A 21,120-nucleotide genomic window follows, 5' to 3' on the forward strand; every position below is an offset into this window, starting at 1 on the left:
ATGATACTAAATGTTCAGGCATGACATTTGTTGGAGAAATATTTTCATGTAGGATAAGAAAAGCCTTATTTTTTCAAACAAAATACGGTCAATAATACCCCATGATCATGACTATCTGCCCTAAAGGTACAATGCAGTTGATTTACTGTACACTTAACTATATCCTATGAATTGTTCTATTAAATAATTTTTATATTTGGATGGTATGAAACTGTTTTTTTGATGAATTAACCGTTAATTATGAACGGGTTAGGCAGGGGCGTGCTGTTTCAAGCTTAATGACGTCAGAAAAGGTGAATCAAGCTTAATGACGTCAGAAAATGCGAACGTGAGTGTACGCACGCAGGCAGGCACTACAAGAACTACATGTCCCATGGTGCCTTTCGACATCAACCGACAACAGTACAATCAAGCCAAAGGACACACATGACGCGTGCGCAAAGGAAAGCAAACTGTACCTTTGAACCGCACCGTGCGGACGTGCAGAGTAGGATCGACAATCGTTTTATGTCATGTCATGTCAAACGCTTTTAAAATGGCAACAATGGCGGACTCATTATGCATAAAAATAGAAGAAAATAAAACGATAGCTCCATTGCGCAAAGAGAAGAGAAGCAAGAAGAGGGACTTATTCGACAAGAGACGTGCAAAGGAACAAGACCAAAAGGTGACTCTCCATCCTCATGAGTGCCGTGGCCCCAAGTGGCACCAGCTGCACGGCCATCCTCTCAAATTGAGCGCGGGTGAGCATGGCCATAGCAGCCATCATCAGCATCATCGTCAGCATCATTTCGCCAAGAAGAACCTGCCTCCTCCTCCTCCTTTTCTATATCCTGCTTCGGCGAGGAAGGCACCTGAGCATCATCCTAAGCAAGGACGTTTGTCTTCCCAACCAACGAGCCTCTTAACTTTCACACTTGCAAAACAATCAGAGTGCAAAGTTTCAGCGAGGGACGGTCACTTGAAGGTGAAGATTAAGAAAGAAAACACCTTAACAATGGTGGGACTTGCAGAAGTAAAGAGCAATACAGGTAGGAGTTTTGTATGTTCACCAAATGCTTTCAGGTGAAGGTCCCACATGTCTATTGGAGTTTGTCGACATTTGTTTGTAGGACTGGAGGGCACCCATCAGGTTTCTGGGATGTTGGTCTTTCTAAATTTTGAAATTTTGAGATTGGTAACTGGCAGCCCACCAGCCTCTTGGTTAGCCCCACACACAAAAAGGTTTATTTTACTATTACTATTATTAATAGGAATTATTTAATTAATTACCCTGGAAAGTATAGAACCCATTGATTAATATTTTCCCCCAAAATGCCAGAAGATAAACTGAGAAAGTCAAAAATAAAAAATTGTGAATCCACGATTGTCAAATTATGAATATGCAGCCGTTGACTGTAGTTTTGTGTTTTATCATCACCAATTACTGTTAGATGGCAGACATGTCTTAATTGCGGTTACACTAAGTCTTATACTGTCCTATATTACAACATGAGTAGGTCTCCATCACAGGTATAAGATATTTTTTTCTAGATATGGGCAGGGGGTGGGGGTCAGTCCTGGCCACCACATAGATCCGCCCATGCATGCTCATAAAATTGTGGTCATTTATTTTGCTGGTGATTTACTTTGCGAAAGCATATTCCTGCACCTGCATCTCTTGACTTCACCTTGTTCCTGTCTGGGCAGAGGCCAAGTGCCACAAAGTCAATGTGACATCTCTGACACTGGAGAACTCCATCCGAAAGAAGAAGAAAAAGAGGCGAAGTGGCAAAAAGGTACCACAGATGAGCAACAAATCTGTTCAAACAATATGCGCGGAGTCGGGACTGGGTTCATTTCACTCTGATCCGGCCTCATGTGGCAACTTCAAGCAAGAACATCATGACCAGCCAAGCAGAGACCCTCCAAACCATTCTCTCGCCCCCTTTCTATCTCATCAAGACCAATACATCCGCAGGTCCTTCCTGCAAACAGGCTCCTACGGTCGCTTTATGCACGAAGAAAGGCAAGCCAACGGCGGCGCGTCGGTTCTGCACGCTTACGCCGACGAGCTGGCCTGCCTCAGTCCAGCTCAGATGGAGTGCTTCTCCCAGGAATTCCTTCAGTTGGCTTTTGCCGAGAAGCAAAGCGGCGCTGCCTCGTACGCCTTAGCGGTGGTGCACGGTGCGGCCGCCTTCCTACCGGATTTCCTCAACTACTTTGCCTTTAACTTCCCCAACACGCTGGTCAAAATGGAGATGCTGGGCAAGAAAGACATTGAAACGACCACAATTGGCAACTTTCGCTCTCAGGTATGTCCAAATCTCAAAGATGTCAGAAAGGTGGGCAACTTCAGTGTTCAACAGGAAACAAATGCTAATGCTAAGACATTGAAATCATGATAATTGACATTTGCCAAATACATTTTTACATGCAGAAGAGACTGTCGCATTCATTTCTTCCTCAGGTCAAACGTACATACAGTTGCGGAACGTACCGGGCCGGACCCATGAGGCAAATCAGCTTGGTGGGAGCCGTAGACGAGGAAGTGGGAGATTATTTCCCAGAATTCCTTGACATGTTGGAAGAATCGCCATTACTAAAGGTTCCATTATTTCACATTATCTAGATCAGGGGTGTCAAACTCGTTTTTTTCGCGAGCCACATTGTAGTCATAGCCTCTTTGGGAGGGCCATTATGACTGTCAACTCAAATAAATGTATGAGCACCTCATATTTTATACGGTAAAAGCTACAAAACAAACTGACAAATAACTTTTTTTCAAATCAGACGAGTAAAAACTGATCAAATATTAAAAAAAAAAGATATTATTAAAAGTGAAGACAATTGTAATTCTAGTAATGTCACACGAATTTGATGCACAGTTTGTCTTCGCGGGCCACATAAAATGATGTGGCGGGCCGTATCTGGCCCCTGGGCCTTGAGTTTGACACCTGTCATCTAGATGTTAATCTACATTGGGCAGTAATGGCTAAATATGAGTCCTTTTGTTTTGATACACCGTGTCGACAACTTGTATTGTGAAGTGAATGTTTTGACCTGATATATTAAAATAGAGACCAGGTAGGCAAAATTGATACGTAGCTGTTGGCCACTACATTTATTGGCAACATTTGTGACTTAGATGACCCTTCCGTGGGGAAGCCTCTCAAGTCTGAAGCTGGATTGCCGCTCACAAAGTGACGACGGGCCCATAATGTGGGTCAGACCCGGAGAACAAATGGTGCCAACTGCCGACGGGTCCAATTCAACTTTGAAACGTCGCAGGTAAACTTCTCAATGTTCAACGTGGAACTTGATGGTGCTAGCAAGACTTGAATGAAACCACGCTTTATTCCTTTGCAAGAGCCTCCTCATTAGTGTTCTTGTGGACGAATTGGATGATGGCTTGTTTTCATGCAGGTCCATGAATGAGATCAAAAATTTGCACTACCTGCCGAGAGCGAGCGAACCCAGAGAGGTTCTGTTTGAGGATCGCACCAAGGCCCATGCTGACCACGTGGGCCAGAGCTCAGACTGGCAAAGTACTGCTGCTGTGGGAGTGCTGAAAGCTGTGCACTTTGGTGAAAGGTGGGAAGGAACCTTTTGGTCAGAATAAGTGCTTGATTGTGTGTAGGAGTTTTTTATAAAAATGAATCTCTTCCCCTCCAGGAATAATCGACCCCGTGTCACCAAAGATGTTGTGTGTTTCCATGCGGGTGACTTCAATGAAGTTGTGCAACAGCTGCAGCTGGATCTGTTGGAGCCTCCGGTTTCTCAGGTAGTCTTGTCATCATGATGGATTCACCGTATCGACCGTATGCTTTTTGGGTTCACTCGTCTAATCGGGTGAAATGTTTACAGTGTGCTCAGTGGTTGGATGACGCCAAGCTCAACCAGTTGAGAAGAGAAGGCATCCGTTACATCCGCTCCCAGCTCTGCGACGACGACATTTATTTCATCCCACGGAACGTCATCCACCAATTCAAGACGGTGTCGGCGGTCTGCAGCCTGGCCTGGCACATCCGTCTCAAACATTACCAGAAGGACGAGAAGACCAAAGAGCAGCTGAGACCCAGCGATCTTAGCTCCTTTTCAGGCCACATCACGTCCAGCCTGGCGAAGTTTGTCACCCCCGTTGTCCGACCACAAAGTGCATTTCCCAAGACTGAAGAACGAGTCTTAAAAAAGCCAGCCACACCCTCGAGAAGGCCTCTTCTGCCGCCACTAAAGCCAGTCGAATCCTCTTGCTTACCTCACCATGTAAGACAATTTCCATTTTGACCTGGTATCGGTCCATTGGGATTACTTTAAATAAGACGATCTTCCACTGAACAAAACAACATACTTCAAATCAAATATATGAGGGCAGTTTTGAGCATTTTCATAGATTTGATTTGATTCTGGGCAACGCGGTGTTGTAGTACAGAACAAGTCATCGGCCTTCCCGTGTAGCATTTTCATGTTTGCCACGTTTGTGTTTTCTCCTGGTACTTTCTACTGGTACGCATTTGAAATTAGACACATCTTAATCGACAACTATAAACTGTTCATAGGTGTGAAGACGATTGTGATTGGATTTTACAATGAATTGGAAGGGTTTTTTTCATTTTGAGATGGATGTATTTATAATTATTTATTTTAAACTAGCACTTCAATATTATGGAAACATTTTATACTTTTGACCCATCTCTTTAATATTTACTAATTTATTGTCTTTTGATTGTTCTAAATAAATGTATATTTTATATCTAGTCTCAGAGTTTCCGCACTTAAAAATTTTATTGAAGATATTTGGTGCTCCAAAATGCAACCCCTGTAGAGTTAAAAGAAAGAAAGAGGAGAACTGTGGCCTCACGAATCCACAAAAAAAAAGAAAAAAATCCGCTGGTGCTGAGGCATAAACAGTACATTCACATCAAGTTATTAACAAGGAATGTCCTGATCCCTTTTAGATAAAATCTTAGAAAAGTGAATTTCAACAAATGTCCACAAGGTGGCTCAGAGAGCCCATGAATAAAAGAACACGTCACTGGAGGACTTTACTTGGGAAGATGAACATCCTCTTTTTGGAACCAGCTTTGTGGATAATTTCTGGGTCCTTTTGGCTTTCCTATCCTGTTACCAAATCCTGTGGAAAGCGGAATAAAACACAAGTGGTTTTGCATTGAAATGAACCAAACAGATTGGTTTGATGATGAAGAAGATGGTCTGGGGTTACCAAATTTGAACAGTGAGGTTACGACCCCTTTTGAAGATGATGGCACTTGACACGGAGCCGCTGGATTTACTGAGAATATGATGGGATTAGTATATATATATATATATATATATATATATATATATATATATATATATATATATATATATATATATATTTTTTTTTTTTTTTTTTTTTTTTTTTTAGATATTTTAGTCCGTCACTGAGACCATTTTTGTGTTTTACTCACTTCTCTGCTTGTCTCTGAACAATTTCCGAATCTGAAGGGGACAAAAGCATTCATGTTTAATTTTCAATTTTACTTTTTTTTTGTTTGTGAATGTCATACCATTCTGTGAGGTGGGTTGTTCTCATTGCTTCTTTCTGATTTATCTCCTGGCGTCACGTTATCGCCATACGAGGCCCTTTGGTTCAACTCCCATCCTCCAACTTGTGCTGAAAAGTGAGTAACAGCGGTGACAACACTGAGGTTTTCTAACCGTGTGCATGACGACGCAGTTCACCGCTGTGCCACCCCTTTAAAGGCCCAAGCTACTCACCACTTCCTCTCTCGGAAACAGGAGGAGTGTGCGACAGCCGTGCCGGAGTCAGTGACTCTAGAAGAAACAAAGGAAACCTATTCCTTATGGGCATTTATACCAAGCCATACTGCTTGTTACATCTTTACTTTCATGGACCAATCTTACCCGTCAAAGTCGTTTTTGCCCTCAGACTCTACAAGAAAAAGAGAGGAATATATGTATTTAGTGTTGTCAATATGTAAGACGGCAAGGACATGTGACATTTACCTTGCTTCTCTTCCACGGCTCTGTTTCTCGCTCAAATGAATCGCCGAGCATTTTCGAAACACCTGACCACTCTGAGGATGTGCCAATTCTGTTCACGTTTGTCGCTAGCTGAATGGTGACAGGAGCTGCAAGGCACAGGAGAATTTCATCATTTATAATTGTGATGATATAATCATTATATCATGCCAGTGCTTATAATGTTCTGGCTAGTCAGTGTAAAGACAATGAAGACACCTTGATGAATTGCCAGCTCGTAGGATTCTGGAGTTCTATCTGGAAGTGATGGTACAGGCGTCACGGGACTGTCTAGGAATGGATGCAGAGCAGTGTTTATTTGGGAAGTTTATGAGACTTTCAGATGATGATTCCATATCTTATCCTATCTTTATATTTATATTCATATCTTAAGATATTCTATTTTATCCATGTCACCTCCTGCGGGCTCAGCAACTCCTTTTGGTGGAATAGTGACAGTTAGCCTTCCTGAGGAGTTTGAAGGTTCTGAAGACACCAGTAAAAAAGAAAAGCAGGTCTTTTTTAGCGAGACTTAAATTGTGGAGAAGAGTAAATAGAGTGTGAAGACGGATGGAGATGTATGGCCAGTTGATATCAACCTGTGTCAGCAGCTAGTTGGTAGGACTCTGGGGTTCGTTCGGGCAGTGGTGGAGGTATGTCGACATCGGGATGAGCTTTAATTGGGGAAAAAAAGCAGTCACAACTGTTAACAGTCAAATATGTTTCTTCAATGTTTATATCTTTGGAATAAATCCATAGGAACTGACTGGCAGTAGACTGCAGGATGCGGTCATTCAGAGACGACGAAGTGCTGTCGATGGAACAAATTGTCCATCGCTTGCTGAAACGTGCTACGTGGTCAGACAGAGGTGTGTCAAAATAAGGGTCTTCCACAGTCAGACAGATGGTGGCTGCTGCTGTGGGTGAGTCTGGAGGTATCGTTGATGGAATGTCGTCACCCAGTGGTTTGTCCTCCACCTCAGCCATTTCTTGACTAGTGTGGACCTCTTTTGGTGAAGTTCTAGGTGCCTCCTCACCGTTAGTTAGGAATCTAGGGAATGGTTGTGGTTGGTCTGGGTGATTATCCCAATCTGTTGAAAGACCTTCTGGACCTGGAGCAACTATTGTCTGTTTTATTTCTTCAGCACAGATGCTACGGAGTTGCTCCTGACTTCCAACATCTTGCTCCCCTGTAGACACTCCCATCGTTACCTTGGTTGTATGACAGGAAAATACGATTCAGAAATCCATTTTTTTTCAAGTTATCTCTTGTGAGAGTTGTGTTATTTGTCCATCACCTCATATTTGCTTCTCTGTTTATCCGTGGACTGCAGGTATCTCTCAAACAGCAACCTGGTGATGCTGTAGACCAATTCATATTGTTCCTGAGGTGGAGCAATATAAGAAATGTGAATTTATAATAAAAAATATGTTTGGTAGATGCTATTGGAGATGAAAGGAAGAAAAAAAAAGCTCAGAAGTTACCTTGGTTTGAACAACAGATGGTCTTTGGGTTCTCATGCTATGAACTAGGTCACATATACTAAAATCTGGAGTGATCATCTAAAAGAATAACAATCAAACAGAAAGATCAGTCTTTAATAATTCACTAAAAATGGGATCGCAGGGATTTCTTACCCCTTTCTTGAGGAGATTCCAAGTATAATCGATCACACAAAGGACTCCTGTTCGACCACATCCAGCACTGAAACCACAGAAGCCACTTGTGACACTTTGTAACATGTTTGAGATATTAAATTGAAACATCAAATTACAGAACACCAAATGTTAAAAATGTTATCGGAGTTTATTGCCTTGAAGTTTTGAGTTCAATCAGTCAAGTTTTTGTTTGTTGTTATCGTTTTATGTTGACAGTTCAGGGATAGCTTTTAGTGCTTGGTTTTGTTAAGGTTAAAGATGCGCAAAATAGATTTGTGTCTCAATTAAACAGGAAAAACAGAGTTGGTTGTTGGTTTCCTGTATTTAAGAAATAGGAGGGTCTTCACTTCTGTGGGGGGGAAAGAACATGCATTGTAAGAACGAAACTGACACATTGCAACAATGTTAACACCTGCACACCTGTCTGTTGCAGTGCAATACACGATCTGTAAAGAAAATCTTTCAATTAAAAAGAAAATTACGTTTTGTTTTGTTTCACACAGTGAGAGGGTCAATTATTTTTGGGGTTGCAGTCGTGTCAAACTATAATGCCAAATACAAATAGCTAAGGAGTTACATTAAGCAATATTAATTGTGTGAGTGAATGAATGAATGTGTGAATTGAAAGTACATGAATTATGTATAGGTTATTCTGATTCTTTATGATTTTAATTTGAATATATTTTAATTATTTTATTATAATGGCCTGCGTGGCGTGAATGTGTGGACTTTATTGGAATTGTGACAGTGTACATTAAATGTAATATGTGGGAATATTGGGAGGACATAAAAGTGGGCAGAATAAAAATAGGAATATAGAATCACCTTTCTTTCTAACCCTTCCAGCATTCACACAATCATAATAATAATAATAATACTAATAATACTACTAATAATACTAATAATACTAATAATAATAATAATATTGAAAACCCATTGGATTTTTTAATGGCAAAAAAAGATGACCTGCAGTGAATGCACATTGGGATGTCATCATGGGACTGATAGGTACGCATCTCCTCCAACATGTCCAAAATGGAAGGCATAAAATCTGGCACCCCATGGTCTGGCCACTTAACATAGTGCAACTGTTTCAATGTTCTGCGACACTGGACAAAGTTAAGCCACGGAAGACAGCAAACAATTATTCGGAACATACCACCAATATAAGATAAAATAAAAACAACAACAAGATAAATTGAGAAGATGAGGAATCTAGTGTTCGTTAAAAACTTCTGTTTGTTCTGACAATTGTATATTGTCACTTACATTGTCATATGTCAATCCTAATGTCCTTGTCAGATAGGATCCTTTGTCTTCCTCACAATCCTATATAAAAAAACAAGATATCGCCCACGGTATTACTCCTCACCTTTAGCCCCGAGAAATTAAAACGAGATTTTTGAGGGGTTGGGCAAAGTCATCAGAGAAAGAATACTCACACATTCCATGATGAAGGGCCCATATATAAATGATTTCTTCTCCTTATGTGGCCAATAACGCTCACACTTTTTCTGCAAAGAACAGAAAATATTTATAGTAAGTCAACCCCAAAATTGTATTTACAATAATAAGTACTAGTATGTCCCCTCACTAGTCTAAACACAGTATTTTGTGGAATATGACTTAAGCTGCAAAATTCATCTATCTCAGGTGGCGCCCATTGCCAGTTTAATTTATATTGCTTCAAACTAGTTGGGCTGCCCAGAGCATTGTATTATAAATCAAATTTGGGATTTGACTTCCCCTTTAAGTTAAATAGAAAAAAAAAGAGACAAATGTTCATATCTTCATACCTTTCCCATCTCAAATTCTTGGCAAGCCATTACTATCACCTAAAGATAGCAAAAACAGAAAAGAAGATGGTGGAGGTTAAAGGTCACGTATTTTTAATAAATCCACCAGGAAAGATGAAGCAAAATCATCATTATTTATTTCGTCATTTATCAGTCAGTGTGTTAGTTACAGTAGTTCTGTAGTCAGTCACTTAGTTAATTAGCAAAATAATAAATAAAAAAATACTCTAAAAATGTTGACAACTGTTATGGCCAAGAATTCTGTCAACAATATAAAACTGTAAGCCAGATGTCAATGGTAGGAATTGTATAAAGCTGGTCATTTATGGAATTAGAGATAAAAGAAATCAATATTTTTGCTGTGTCCACAGAAGTGGCTCGTACTTTGACGTCATACTCCCACAGCATCCTCAAGAAGTCCAGCATTGTGTGATGGAGTGGACCCTGAGCAGCGATGTAAGCCTTGCCGCCTGTCACTCCCTGCACGCAAAACACGCTCAAGTCATATCAAGGTCACATCTTATAGAAAATATGAACACCTTGCTCTGACTGATATTTGGTTCACCTTGATAAAACTGGCATTAATGTAGTCAGTGTCATCCTTTGAGGTGGTCATCGTGAGCTTCACTCTGCTGTGGTCAACTATGACAGATGTCCAGTTATGTTAAACGGTGGTGACTTTGCTCACGTATGATTGATTTGTGTCCAGGATGTATACATAAATAAGGTTTAAGTCTTAGTTTTGAGTTTTGATTCAGCGAGGGAAGATAATATGATTCATTTTATTATTTACTTGAATGAAGCTTACATGGAAGTATGTCCTTGTATCGGTTCTTCTTGATGTTTTGTTGAGTTTCAGCTGATTCGCTGGGGTAAGTCTTGTCATCGCGATACTTAATTGACTGGTTTCTCAACCTCTGCAAAAAAAAAAAAAAAATCCAAAGCATAAAATGGCGAATTGTCTAACTTCAACAAAGCTGGTGTGACACACTAATTGTTCTTGTTGGGTTTTGTTCTATATTTGGTAGGAACAGAATTGTGGACAGCGTATGCTGTGAATCACCCACACATGATCAGAATATCTGACTCATTTTACTACTAAACGAACGTGGAAGATGTGGCAGTGTGCCTGCCATCTTGTGACTTGTTGTCATGGCATCAGGTCGGCAATGAAAACGTCTGTTGATTTGATGTGTACAAAAGGTTTGATATTGTCTGCTTTACAGTTTTACCGTGACTGCCACTCTTTGCAAAACTACTGGTCTAGCTTTCTCACGTTCATGTTCTGTCATTGAGCAGCATGGAGGAAGCAGTGTTTTTTTTTTTTTTTTTTTACAATACAATAGCCTAAAGTCACTTGTAATATATTACACTGCCTCGAAAAAAAATAGCCTTCACTTTTGCAAATTTGCTCTATGCCATATTGGAAGACTGTATTATAACACTTGACTCACCACAAACTCTTTGCTCTCGTTGTCTCGTTCCTCCAATTTGTCCAGTAAGTTCCTCACTATGCAGGCCTGCTGCTGTTCCATGACTATGTGCTCTTGGTCCATAATGGTCTCAGGTCACCTTTCATGTCAGGGTGCTGAACCACAGGTCTGAGCAACACACAAAGGCCTGCTGTCACTGCTTCTCACGTTAAGGAACTCGGGTGAAAGAATACGGAAGTTCAGTTTTTGTGGGTTTGTCTCACTGGGTCCTAACGTCACTCGGCGGAGTCTGTATTACAGAGGGAAGTGTTGAGAATCCATTCAGGGCGCAGGAGTGGAGGAGTCTGGTGGTTGGGATGTATCCTGAAGATCCTGAACAAACCTATATCAGAGCAGTGATTTGATTCTTTGCTAACAAATCCACTATTTGTATATGCAATTTCACAATTGCAATTGAACATTTTAACGCTATAGTGCAAATGAGGGGTGACCCTATCAAATATGAATATAGATCAGCTGAAAAAAAACAAGATCGGATCGTATCAGTCTACATCCAAAGATATTAGCAGTCATATGCAAGCAGTCCATTTCTAACTCCACCCCTGGTCTTATGTCATGCAGCATCTCCTTATACCTAATGTAAAAAAAAAAATGAATGTATTGATATAAACTTGAATTGATACATTGCACCCCAGAAGGTATAATTTGTTTGTATTAGACTTTATTAAGGTTATTTCTCAGGGTCTTTTATTTTGTATTTCTTTTATTCACGTGCAGTACTTTTTCATGTTTGCGGTTGAATTTATATTACCCAAATATTTGGAATAAATGAGTCATATTTTCTCATACCTGATTATTTCTTTGAATATGATCACTTGATCAAGTTTTTTCTAACATGTTTAGACTAAGAAATATATTGGAGAATATATCATTCCTGTTGATATCATATTGACTCGATATTGGTATTATCGATTAGCCCTGACTGCAATATCGGAAAATGTTAAGGCTGTAACAAACAGGGTTCAAATGAATTTGCTTAGGTGAGTCAATGGTGTTAAGCAATAGGCCTACTCATTTATGAGTGCTTGTATACCAACCCAAGTGATTCATGAACAAAGATCAGAAACTATTCAGACCAAATTTTCTGGAGATCTTTATTTAGGAGAAGCATAGCAACATTTAGCAGAATTCAAAGGGGCACAACCATGCATTATTCCAGTTTATATATTGAAAAATATTTTCCTCTGGGAACAATTGTATTCGTACTGAGTAGCAGAGTTCAAAAAGATCATGTGACGTCAGGTGAGTCACGTGATGTTTATAGCGACAACGCCTTTTCCTGTCAAACAATTTGGGGAGATAAATTCACCATCTTGAAAGCAGCATTTGCGATTGTGACCACTGGTGACCTTCGGGTGAGTTAAATACTGACCAGACTTTCTTTAGTTCTATTATTGAACTCGTTAGAATGCTGCCCGCAAACCTGAATGTTAGTTGGTGTTTTGCTAGCTGAAGGCTAATAATGCAAGTTTACACTGAATTGGCAGTTCCGAAGAAATATTTCCTACGTCACACTGTGATGTTCAATACATATAAGCCAATATATTGATATACAATATATTGAGTACTTTGTATTTCGGGGTTGATAAGCGAGTTAAATCTGCATGTCCAGAGCACTTCTGGCTAGCAAGTTACAGTAAGTTTTATCGCTGTGGGCGCGTTCGAAAATTACACCGCAGCGCCCATTGTGTCATCCGACTATACGGAAATTGAGTGCTTTGCTCAAATTTGCCAAACGGAAATTCAGAATGCATGAAAAACGGGTTGCCAGTGTGCGCACTGACTGGCAACATGGTACGCAATGCTGGCTCCGTTTGGAAATGAACGGGAGCGGAACGTGCTATGACCTCCAAACACACCCGCTTTCAGTTTTGTCTCAAGCTTTAGAATTTCCGAACGTGCCCTTGTGGTAATACTGTGCTAATATTCATTCCTTATTTTATTTGACCAGCTATTTGCCCATGTCTGTCCTGATCCAGTTATGGACATCTCCTTCTTTCTGATTTTGGGCTATCTTGGCCTTTTCATCATTGCTCAAGGTGAGTGGTAGATCGCATTGAAGACTGTCAACATGAGCATTGTTCTCATTTTTTCTCTTTATGCAATTACAGCTGAAGATTGTTCCAGGCCTACTTTAGGCAGCAACATAAACCTCAAGGATGAGAATTTACTTAAAGATACATTTCCAGATGGAAGCAAAGCTAATCTTGCCTGCGCTGTGGGTCACCAGTGGAGCGGGGGCGATCAATATATCACATGTATAGCTGGTGTGTGGAGTCCCGTGACCATGCGATGCGGCAGTGAGTTTTAATTCATTTTAAATGATATGAACGTCCTCCATATTTTCTAGTGTTTTGTCCATTAAGAATTCTGTGTAATCAACCTGCATCCAAAGGGTTGCACATCTCTTCAATAGAAGACAATTTTATCTGAATTAATGGGATTCAAAAGAGATTCTTAAAGTTGAAAGATTTGATTCAGTGCAATTACAGTTCAATTTTATATGGTACCACTCATTTCGAGATTGCATGTATGTGATGCCGAATTTCTCATTGTCATTTTTATGACTATAAACATGTGACCAGGGTTCAATTTGAGGTACACATCTTTAAAACAACAACAACAAAAACCCGATTTGTATGATTCAAATGTTTTTTTTCCCTTTTACACCCCTAATATAAAATATCACATAATACTTTATGATAGTATATTACTTTATTGTAATATAATACTTGAATATGTTTTTTTTAGGAATTTCCTGTGGCGCTGCAGAGGAAGTAGAGAATGGGATTGTTGTTTATCCAAATGGTATCGAGTTTGGTGACCAATTATCCATCAGTTGTAAAACAGGGTAAGAAAAATTACATCATTCTAAACTTTGTGGCCTATGTTGCATTATAATTGCTGTTTCATTGAATAGAGAAGTATTAAGACTTAAAATGATACTTTATCGAATAATTTTAAGTCTGTTTAAATGTGGTTGGCCGGGCAGTGTACTTTGTTTGCATTTATCTGAAGTTGTCATAATTACAGTTACGTATTGGTTGGCACCGCTCAACGCACTTGTATGGCCGATGCAACCTGGAGTAACCACCCACCCAGCTGTATAGGTAGTTGACTTGAGTTTCTTCGCCTATCAAGACTGGTGCACGTGACATTTTTTTACTGGTTGGCATTTTTCACTTGCAGTGGTGACCTGTGATCCTCCACAAAATGTGGCTCAAGGCAATTTCAGCCCTCTTCTGGACAGCTACAATTATCAATCCTCTGTAAAATACTCCTGTGACCAAGGATATGTTCTCAATGGATCCAATGTTCTACATTGTTCCGATGATAGACAATTCAAACCTGGTCCACCTGTTTGTGTCAGTAAGTGTTGCTTTGGTATCCACCCACTCCTTTCCCAATATCATCAATAATCTGATGATTTCTTCTTTCCTGCAGAGGTTAACTGTCCTGAGCTGGAGGTTGCATATGCCGAGATGGTTTCAGGTGCTCGCCCCCCGTACGGGCACATGGAGTCCGTGACGTTTGAGTGCATATCTGGATACAAGATGGTTGGTTCTCCCACCGTGACGTGTGACATCAACAGTCAATGGTCACCGGAACCTCCAAGTTGTCGGCGTAAGTCATTTCCTGACCTCTTGGTGTGAAAGGAATCACACACACCGAAACTGAAATTCTTGAATGCAGTCTGTCGGACCAACTATGTGTTTTTAGTTAACTCAGTTCAGTGTTTATAGTTGATATATTGTTGCACTACCGCACCGTGTGGACTTTTACTGACACAAGAAAATCCCATTGTGGTCGCATGACTTAAGTATACTGTTGAGTAAAATATTTCAAAAGGATGGCTGACCGTTTTGCGAAGGATATGACAGTCTTTTTCTTTGCTTCTAAAGGAAAAGAAATTCCGAAACCGGCTACAACAGTAAGACCTAAGACCAAAGAGACGCCAACAACAGGTATATGTTTGAATAGGATTCAAAAACACAGCCCTGATTGTTCTCCCTGGCCAACTTTCTTGTACTTTCTTTCAACTTGCATCTCAACTGCAGGCATTGTGGTCATCTCGCGACTTGTGTTCCTTCTCTCTGCGTTTTTCAATATGAATGCGTTTTGAATTGAGGTTACTATTTGTCAAATGGAAGCGGCTCACAGTTACCCTCCTAACGGGTTTGATTCCACCTCCCAGGCCCTCCCTGTGTGGAGTTTGCATGTTCTCCCCGGGCCCGCGTGGGTTTTCTCCGGGCACTCTGGGGTTTCCTCCCACATCCCAAAAACATGCTTGGGAGGCCGATTGAGCACTCCAAATTGTCCCTAGGTGTGAGTGCGAGTGTGAATGGTTGTTTGTGTCCGTGTGCCCTGCGATTGGCTGGCAACCAGTTCAGGGTGTCGCCCGCCTACTGCCCGATGATTGCTGGGATAGGCTCCAGTACGCCCGTGGGGACAAAGTGGTTCGGAAAATGGATGGATGGATTTGTTCACCGCTAGATGGCACAAAATATCATACGTTGTTTCTTTTAAGTTTAAAAACTTTGGCTTGAACATGCACCAAATATTTGAGTCGACCGAAAATTTTGGATATCTTGATTCAACCTGTATTTTTATCATTTCAGCCTCTTCTAAACCAGATCCTGGAACGGAAAACAGTAAGTAGAGATAATGTCTTCTAAATTAAATTCTTCAAGTAGAGTGGACTACGTTTCTGGTAATCTGCTGGTTCAAACCTTTCTGACTTTTTTTTTTTTTTTTTTTTTTCCCCCCCTCCTGCCTTCTAGAAAATGATGCTAGTCATTTGGGGATGTCTCTGGGTATTGCTTTTGCAGGTGAGTTTCAATCAGTGTAATAACCATAAACAACACAGTATTCTGTTATTCCATAAACTGTCTTATTTATATTGTTGTGACTTGAATTGCGAGTACTATAAAACATGTTATGCTTAATTGATGCAGAAATCCAAGTACAGTAATTCCCGAGGGTTCACATACTATTTCTTGCAACTGGAGGTTTGCAGTTCAAATGATGTACTGTATATATTTGTGATTTGTTGGATTGGTCATTGAGTCCGACCTGTTTGTTTTCTTTCTGGGTCCTCAGTCATCATTGGATTAGCTATCGCCATTATCATTGGATGCTATTACTTTGGATGCCTTGCATTTCTCAACAAAAAGAGCAAAAACGGGTAAACTGTTCTTTTGTTGACTCTAAACCTATCTGCAGGTGTGAGTGTAAATGGTTGTTTGTCTATTTGTGCTATTTGGCTGGCGACCAGTTTGGGGCGTACCCCGCCTCTCGCCCAAAGACAGCTGGGATGGGCTCCCGCATGCCCGCAACCCTCGTGAGGAGAAGCACTGAATGAATGAATGAATGTTCTTTTCTATAACCAACTATGCAGACTAACCACTTCATGGCTCTGGCCTTTTCGTGCAATTTCAGGCTTTTGCTATTACTCTCTTCATATGTCTTACTTTTTTTTTTTTAAGATCCTCTGTTTTTTAATGTAGGTTTTTGGTGTTGTGTGCCTTTCTTAATGGGCATCGAGGGTATCGGAGAGAGAATGGGTGAATTGGGCCCCTTCTGTTTCTTAGTGACACAAGTGCTGAATGGCTCTTACCTGAAGTAGGCTGAATATGAAATAGAAGCTGCTGCTGCTTTTTTTTTTTTTTTAAACAATACATTATGAAAAATCATTGGAATGTTATAATCCCGGCCTAGAGGCAGTTGCTGGTAATGGTTGCAAAAAAAAAAAAGATTCATCGATTTTTGAAATTATGTACATGGGAGACAATTGTTTTGTAAGACACTTTGATGCAAACTTAAAACTCGATCTGATTTGAGCTTGGTGTTTTCAAGGCACTTGAAGACACTTGGGTCACTGCCTTGGTTGCATTCTTTCTCTGGGAGCCCTTTTCCCTCTGACAACATTTGCCAGCCCTTTTTATTTATTAATTCTGCACATGCACATATCTATGTTGACTGCTCATTACTGGATTTCAGCTATCGGAAAGGCCACTCGGACCATGAGGCTACCACAGATGTGGAGGGAATGGTGCTCTCGGTAAGACCTAGTGGTGATGCTGAGAGCTTGGTTCCAAATTTGTCAAACAATTGTCTTTCACATCAAAATATGAATGTAAAGTTGGGAATTTCAATGGTTTAGGATGAAATTGTAAATGTATCAGGACCGTTTGACCTTATTGTGTTACTTTAAAATGTACCAGTTGTTCCTGTTTCACATGGCTGCAGGCTGTTTTTCCACATGGTCTAATTTACCTGGTTCTGTTCTTCACAGTGATGGCAGGAAGCCTGCTGGCACAACATTGCTAGAAATGGGAAGAGGACAGTAACTGATGTCCGTGTCGAGTGGACGTCGAATTAAGAGTTTCTCATCACAGATCAGTAACACGTTCCAGTAACTGACGTCCGTGTCGAGTGGACGTCGAATTAAGAGTTTCTCATCACAGATCAGTAACACGTTCCAGTTAGCACTATGCTTGAGTTTTGGTTTGTCAGCGCATTTTTGAAAACAATAATACACAGTTCCCCTCACTTTTACTTCTAATTTTCCACTTACATTGAAATGGAGGCAGTGCATCATAGGTGTGCGGAAATGGAAAATAAACTTCCCATGATCAGTACAATTTGACTCGCTGGTCGGAAGCAAATGTGCTCTTTGCTTCAAGCGTGTCAGATTTTACCCAATAATCCCAATGGGATATCCGAGATGGAAGGAGGAAAATGTGGATTATTTATGTCCTCGTGCAATAGTTGTGGCAATTATCATTTGCATTGTCATGAACTGGCTGTGTGACAGTGAGAGGTTTTATGGCAAAAAAAAAGAATGTATTGTAAATTTCCAAGAGTTAAACGTTGCCTTTAAGCACTGTTTATTTTGATATTTGCTCTGATTTAAAATAAGCTTTGATTTATAATTTATGAATTATGACAGCCAAAGATTTGTATTGTCATGAACCCGCTGTGTGACAGTCATGAGAGGTTTAAGATTTTTTAGAAGGTAAATGAAATAAAGTTTAAGAATAACCTTGTTTCTGGTGTTCTTTGTTTTAAACTGAGCTGACACCCAAGACTTATATAGCTTGAATTATTTACAGTAAATATAAAACACAAAAACAGCAAGTTTGCCTTGAATACTATTGGCAAATTCATAATCACAATGATCCACACATACATGGGCACCCATACCTGGGGTGATTTAACTATTTACCACAGTGCCACCTTGTGGACTAATACTTAACTGATTTCTTGAGGTCAATTTATCACAATATAATTTTAATCAAATTACAGACGTCACTGGGCAAACATCATTTTATTACTGTTTACACATTAGTTCAAATTGATTGTAAGGATAGCAGACATTTTTGTGTTAAATGAACATTAAAATATTGTTGAATTCAGTTTTTAATTATATTATTGGAGTCGTCCACGTCATCAAATGTGTGTGGATGAAGTCTAACTTGGTCTGAATCAGTTATCAGAGTAATGTTGACGTTTCCATTGGTTCAAGGTGCGACGAGATGCGTCCTTCACTGTAACCGATTTCAAATGGTGCTAGAAACGAGCAGACTCTGAGCGCCAGAAGAAACCGGTCAACCTTGGAGAAAGGACAAAGGGCTCCGGCTGCCAAAACATCACTGGCCACTTGTTGCTGATTGAGTGGAACTTTTCCCGGCACTGCTGACTTTTACCGGCAGATGACTCACCTCCCACCCCAAGAACACTGATTTCAAATGGTGCTAGATGGATGACAATACTCTAAGCCACCATCTGAAGCCAGCTTCCAAGGGGGGCATTTCAGACAAGGAACATCCTAGAATATGATAAAAAAAAAAAAAGATTTGTGATTAGCTTTATCAGAACACTGCCAGGATGGGACAAAATGAAGAAGACGCATTAACAATCAGTTTGCTAACATTACATGTCGTTTCTGGATACAATCAAAAATTGGGTCTTCGTATGTGGAGTTTGTATACAAGATGGAGGCGGCTTATGGACACACTTAAAGAGCAAACTCTCAGTGGGAGGTGGTCTGTGTAAACCAAATAAATTCCCACAGACACCAGGAAGTGCAACTTTGAAGCTTTTGGACACTCGTGGCAAGAAATGTAATAATACCATGATGTAACTCTTCAGTCTGCCCCAAAAGTATTGGAACGGCAGTCCTTTGTTTTATTTGTATAAGTTCACAATTCCAGCTACTATTTACGAAAAAGATGGAAGTTTGCCTCATATTTATGTTTTGAGCTAAAATAGAAATGGACATTTTAGTCTGCTTGATTCCATCCATTTGGGATGGGAGTCAACTTTACCTATCATCACAGAATTGGGACAGAGCAGGATGAAAAGTAAGTAAGAGCAGACGGGAGTGGGAGAATCAAGAAGATAAATCAAGAAGATATATGAGTGAAGCTTTTCAGTCTCAGCGATCACAAGGAAGTACAAATCAATAGTTGGTAACAGGAGTCATGATGCACACTCAAGAGCATAGTGAGAGAAGGCGGGGCCAGCCCAGGTAGCTTCAAAATCCAAATCAACTCACCTCTTTTTAAAAAGGACCAGTGACAAAACAATCCCTTCCGAAAACACACACCTACAAGGACTCTGTCTATTTTGTGTGCGTTCAGCGACGACTCCCTCAAATAGCTCTCGGTCTAAACACCGCTCAAAGTCAAACAAAGGAAGTAAAGCAAGTCAACCTAAAAAAAAAAAACATCCGCTATTTATTTTCACAGTAAGATGAAAGACAAAAGGCTACTTATCACGCATCAGATGGAACAGGCCAAGCCTTTTTTCCTTTTTGACTTGTTTGCGAGGTCATATACACTCTATATGTGTGTTTACATAATTGGCGCACAGATAACAATGTATATGTAAGATGACCGACCGGGCTTGTCGGCCTGGCTGACTGTACACGACTATCACGCTCCGTTGTGCCTGCTTGATGTTTGTGTCCGACTGGACCTGTTGTGTAACGCTTATAAAACATTTAAAGAGACAGCAGGCCTTCGTTGCCAGGCCGCTCAAAATGGCAGAATCCAGTTCATACAAATGCGTAGCTAGTTCAAAGTCAAACTTTAGAGTCTACTTTACTTTCTGGCCTTCTAGTTATGTATGGCCGCAATGACTTTGCTTAGCTGCCTCCATCTCATTCAAGTCAAGATTTAAACAAGGAAACTGAAAGACAAACAAAGGGTTTCAAAAGTAGTATCACAAATTAGCAGGTTAACCCAAAAGCACATGACAATGATACCACACCAGGGGCGGAGCTACATGGTGGCCAGGGGTGGCCAGGGTCAGCACCGCATCCAGTAGAAGCTTTTGACACCTGTGATGGCGTGACACTCAAATACAATTCACAGACAATTGAACTGTTAACTAACGAATCAGAGAATGAGATAAGGTGGACTCGGAGTAAAGCAGTGGCAAAGAAAATGGCATTATTTAATCAATTAATGCCAGCAAAATGTTGCTTTTGTCTCTGCTTGTTTTATGAGCATGTTGGGCAAGATTCTGCATACGTGGGCACTTGTGATTTCACAAGACCTTCCCTGTGGATGGTATGCTCCTGACTTTTCAGTTCTAAAGGTGATTATAAAAATGCAAACGCTATGGCCACCCCAGTGAAAAATTCTCTGACTACGCCCCTGGACTACAGGCAAGCGTTTCTCAAACTTCAAAACCTTTCATTGAAAGAAGTGATTCTGGATCAATCCATGGCTGAACTCCATCAGCCACCCCGATTGTGCTGCGCTACGCACCTCAGAAAGCCAGCACGGCGACTCGGATCCAACAAGAGCGCCGTTTGGCACCGCGGCGTATGATGCGGCAACGATTTTAGGAATTGAACGGGAGTGAAACCAAAGCAGAGTCAACAGGACAAGAAGGTAAACAGCTTCCCTTGCTTTCTCCCTTTAGCTCCAGCGCTTTCTCTCCCTCATCCTGAGATGTGACATTTAGCCCCTCCCACTGCTCCTCTTCATGATAGAGCAAGAGAGAGAGACAGAGAGAGAGAGAGAGAGAGAGAGAGAGGAAGTGGGAGCGAGCCAAACGAGGTGACGAGAAGTCCAGCCCAGAAAAAACTGCGTCACCACCGCCGCCTCGTCTAACTACGCAGGAGCGAATGCGTCTCAGAAAGAATTTGCGCA

General features: G+C 40.7%; 3 protein-coding genes across 8 annotated transcripts; 2 read left to right on the plus strand and 1 right to left on the minus strand.

The window, feature by feature from the left end:
• The first annotated feature begins 474 nt into the window (after positions 1-474).
• On the plus strand, positions 475-4,675 carry rsbn1 (round spermatid basic protein 1). Its single transcript, XM_085924289.1, has 7 exons — positions 475-1,031; positions 1,690-2,294; positions 2,450-2,587; positions 3,128-3,270; positions 3,406-3,573; positions 3,655-3,763; positions 3,847-4,675. Exons 1-7 carry the CDS (start codon positions 518-520, stop codon positions 4,264-4,266), a joined length of 2,097 nt encoding a protein of 698 aa, XP_085780415.1. The 5' UTR covers positions 475-517; the 3' UTR covers positions 4,267-4,675.
• On the minus strand, positions 4,003-11,035 carry ptpn22 (protein tyrosine phosphatase non-receptor type 22). 3 transcript variants are annotated; one of them, XM_085924270.1, is made up of 22 exons: positions 10,916-11,035; positions 10,270-10,378; positions 10,027-10,103; positions 9,846-9,941; positions 9,462-9,500; positions 9,108-9,179; positions 8,935-8,994; positions 8,632-8,774; positions 7,645-7,711; positions 7,492-7,569; positions 7,305-7,391; positions 6,774-7,218; positions 6,606-6,680; positions 6,424-6,492; positions 6,226-6,297; positions 5,992-6,116; positions 5,890-5,917; positions 5,743-5,799; positions 5,532-5,638; positions 5,433-5,463; positions 5,204-5,272; positions 4,003-5,113 (listed from the first exon to the last, which is right to left on the minus strand). In XM_085924270.1, the coding sequence occupies exons 1-22, from the start codon at positions 11,015-11,017 to the stop codon at positions 5,025-5,027; spliced, it is 2,097 nt and encodes a 698-aa protein (XP_085780396.1). In that variant the 5' UTR covers positions 11,018-11,035; the 3' UTR covers positions 4,003-5,024. The 3 variants fall into 3 exon arrangements, with proteins under 3 accessions (XP_085780396.1, XP_085780403.1, XP_085780388.1); XM_085924277.1 differs by lacking the exon at positions 5,204-5,272; XM_085924262.1 differs by having other exon boundaries at positions 4,003-5,272.
• A 1,130-nt stretch (positions 11,036-12,165) lies between these two features.
• LOC147061645 (C4b-binding protein alpha chain-like) lies at positions 12,166-18,003 on the plus strand. 4 transcript variants are annotated; one of them, XM_085919630.1, is made up of 13 exons: positions 12,230-12,309; positions 12,906-12,993; positions 13,066-13,254; positions 13,706-13,805; positions 13,988-14,064; positions 14,144-14,323; positions 14,399-14,578; positions 14,857-14,919; positions 15,574-15,606; positions 15,736-15,783; positions 16,055-16,139; positions 16,955-17,015; positions 17,250-18,003. In XM_085919630.1, the coding sequence occupies exons 2-13, from the start codon at positions 12,936-12,938 to the stop codon at positions 17,250-17,252; spliced, it is 1,077 nt and encodes a 358-aa protein (XP_085775756.1). In that variant the 5' UTR covers positions 12,230-12,309; positions 12,906-12,935; the 3' UTR covers positions 17,253-18,003. The 4 variants fall into 4 exon arrangements, with proteins under 4 accessions (XP_085775752.1, XP_085775753.1, XP_085775754.1 ...); XM_085919626.1 differs by lacking the exon at positions 16,955-17,015 and having other exon boundaries at positions 12,166-12,309; XM_085919627.1 differs by lacking the exon at positions 16,055-16,139 and having other exon boundaries at positions 12,166-12,309.
• Positions 18,004-21,120: the final 3,117 nt, after the last annotated feature.

The sequence above is a fragment of the Syngnathus leptorhynchus genome, chromosome 1, assembly GCF_054491065.1.
Source record: "Syngnathus leptorhynchus isolate UIUO chromosome 1, UIUO_Slep, whole genome shotgun sequence".
Lineage (NCBI taxonomy): Eukaryota > Metazoa > Chordata > Actinopteri > Syngnathiformes > Syngnathidae > Syngnathus > Syngnathus leptorhynchus.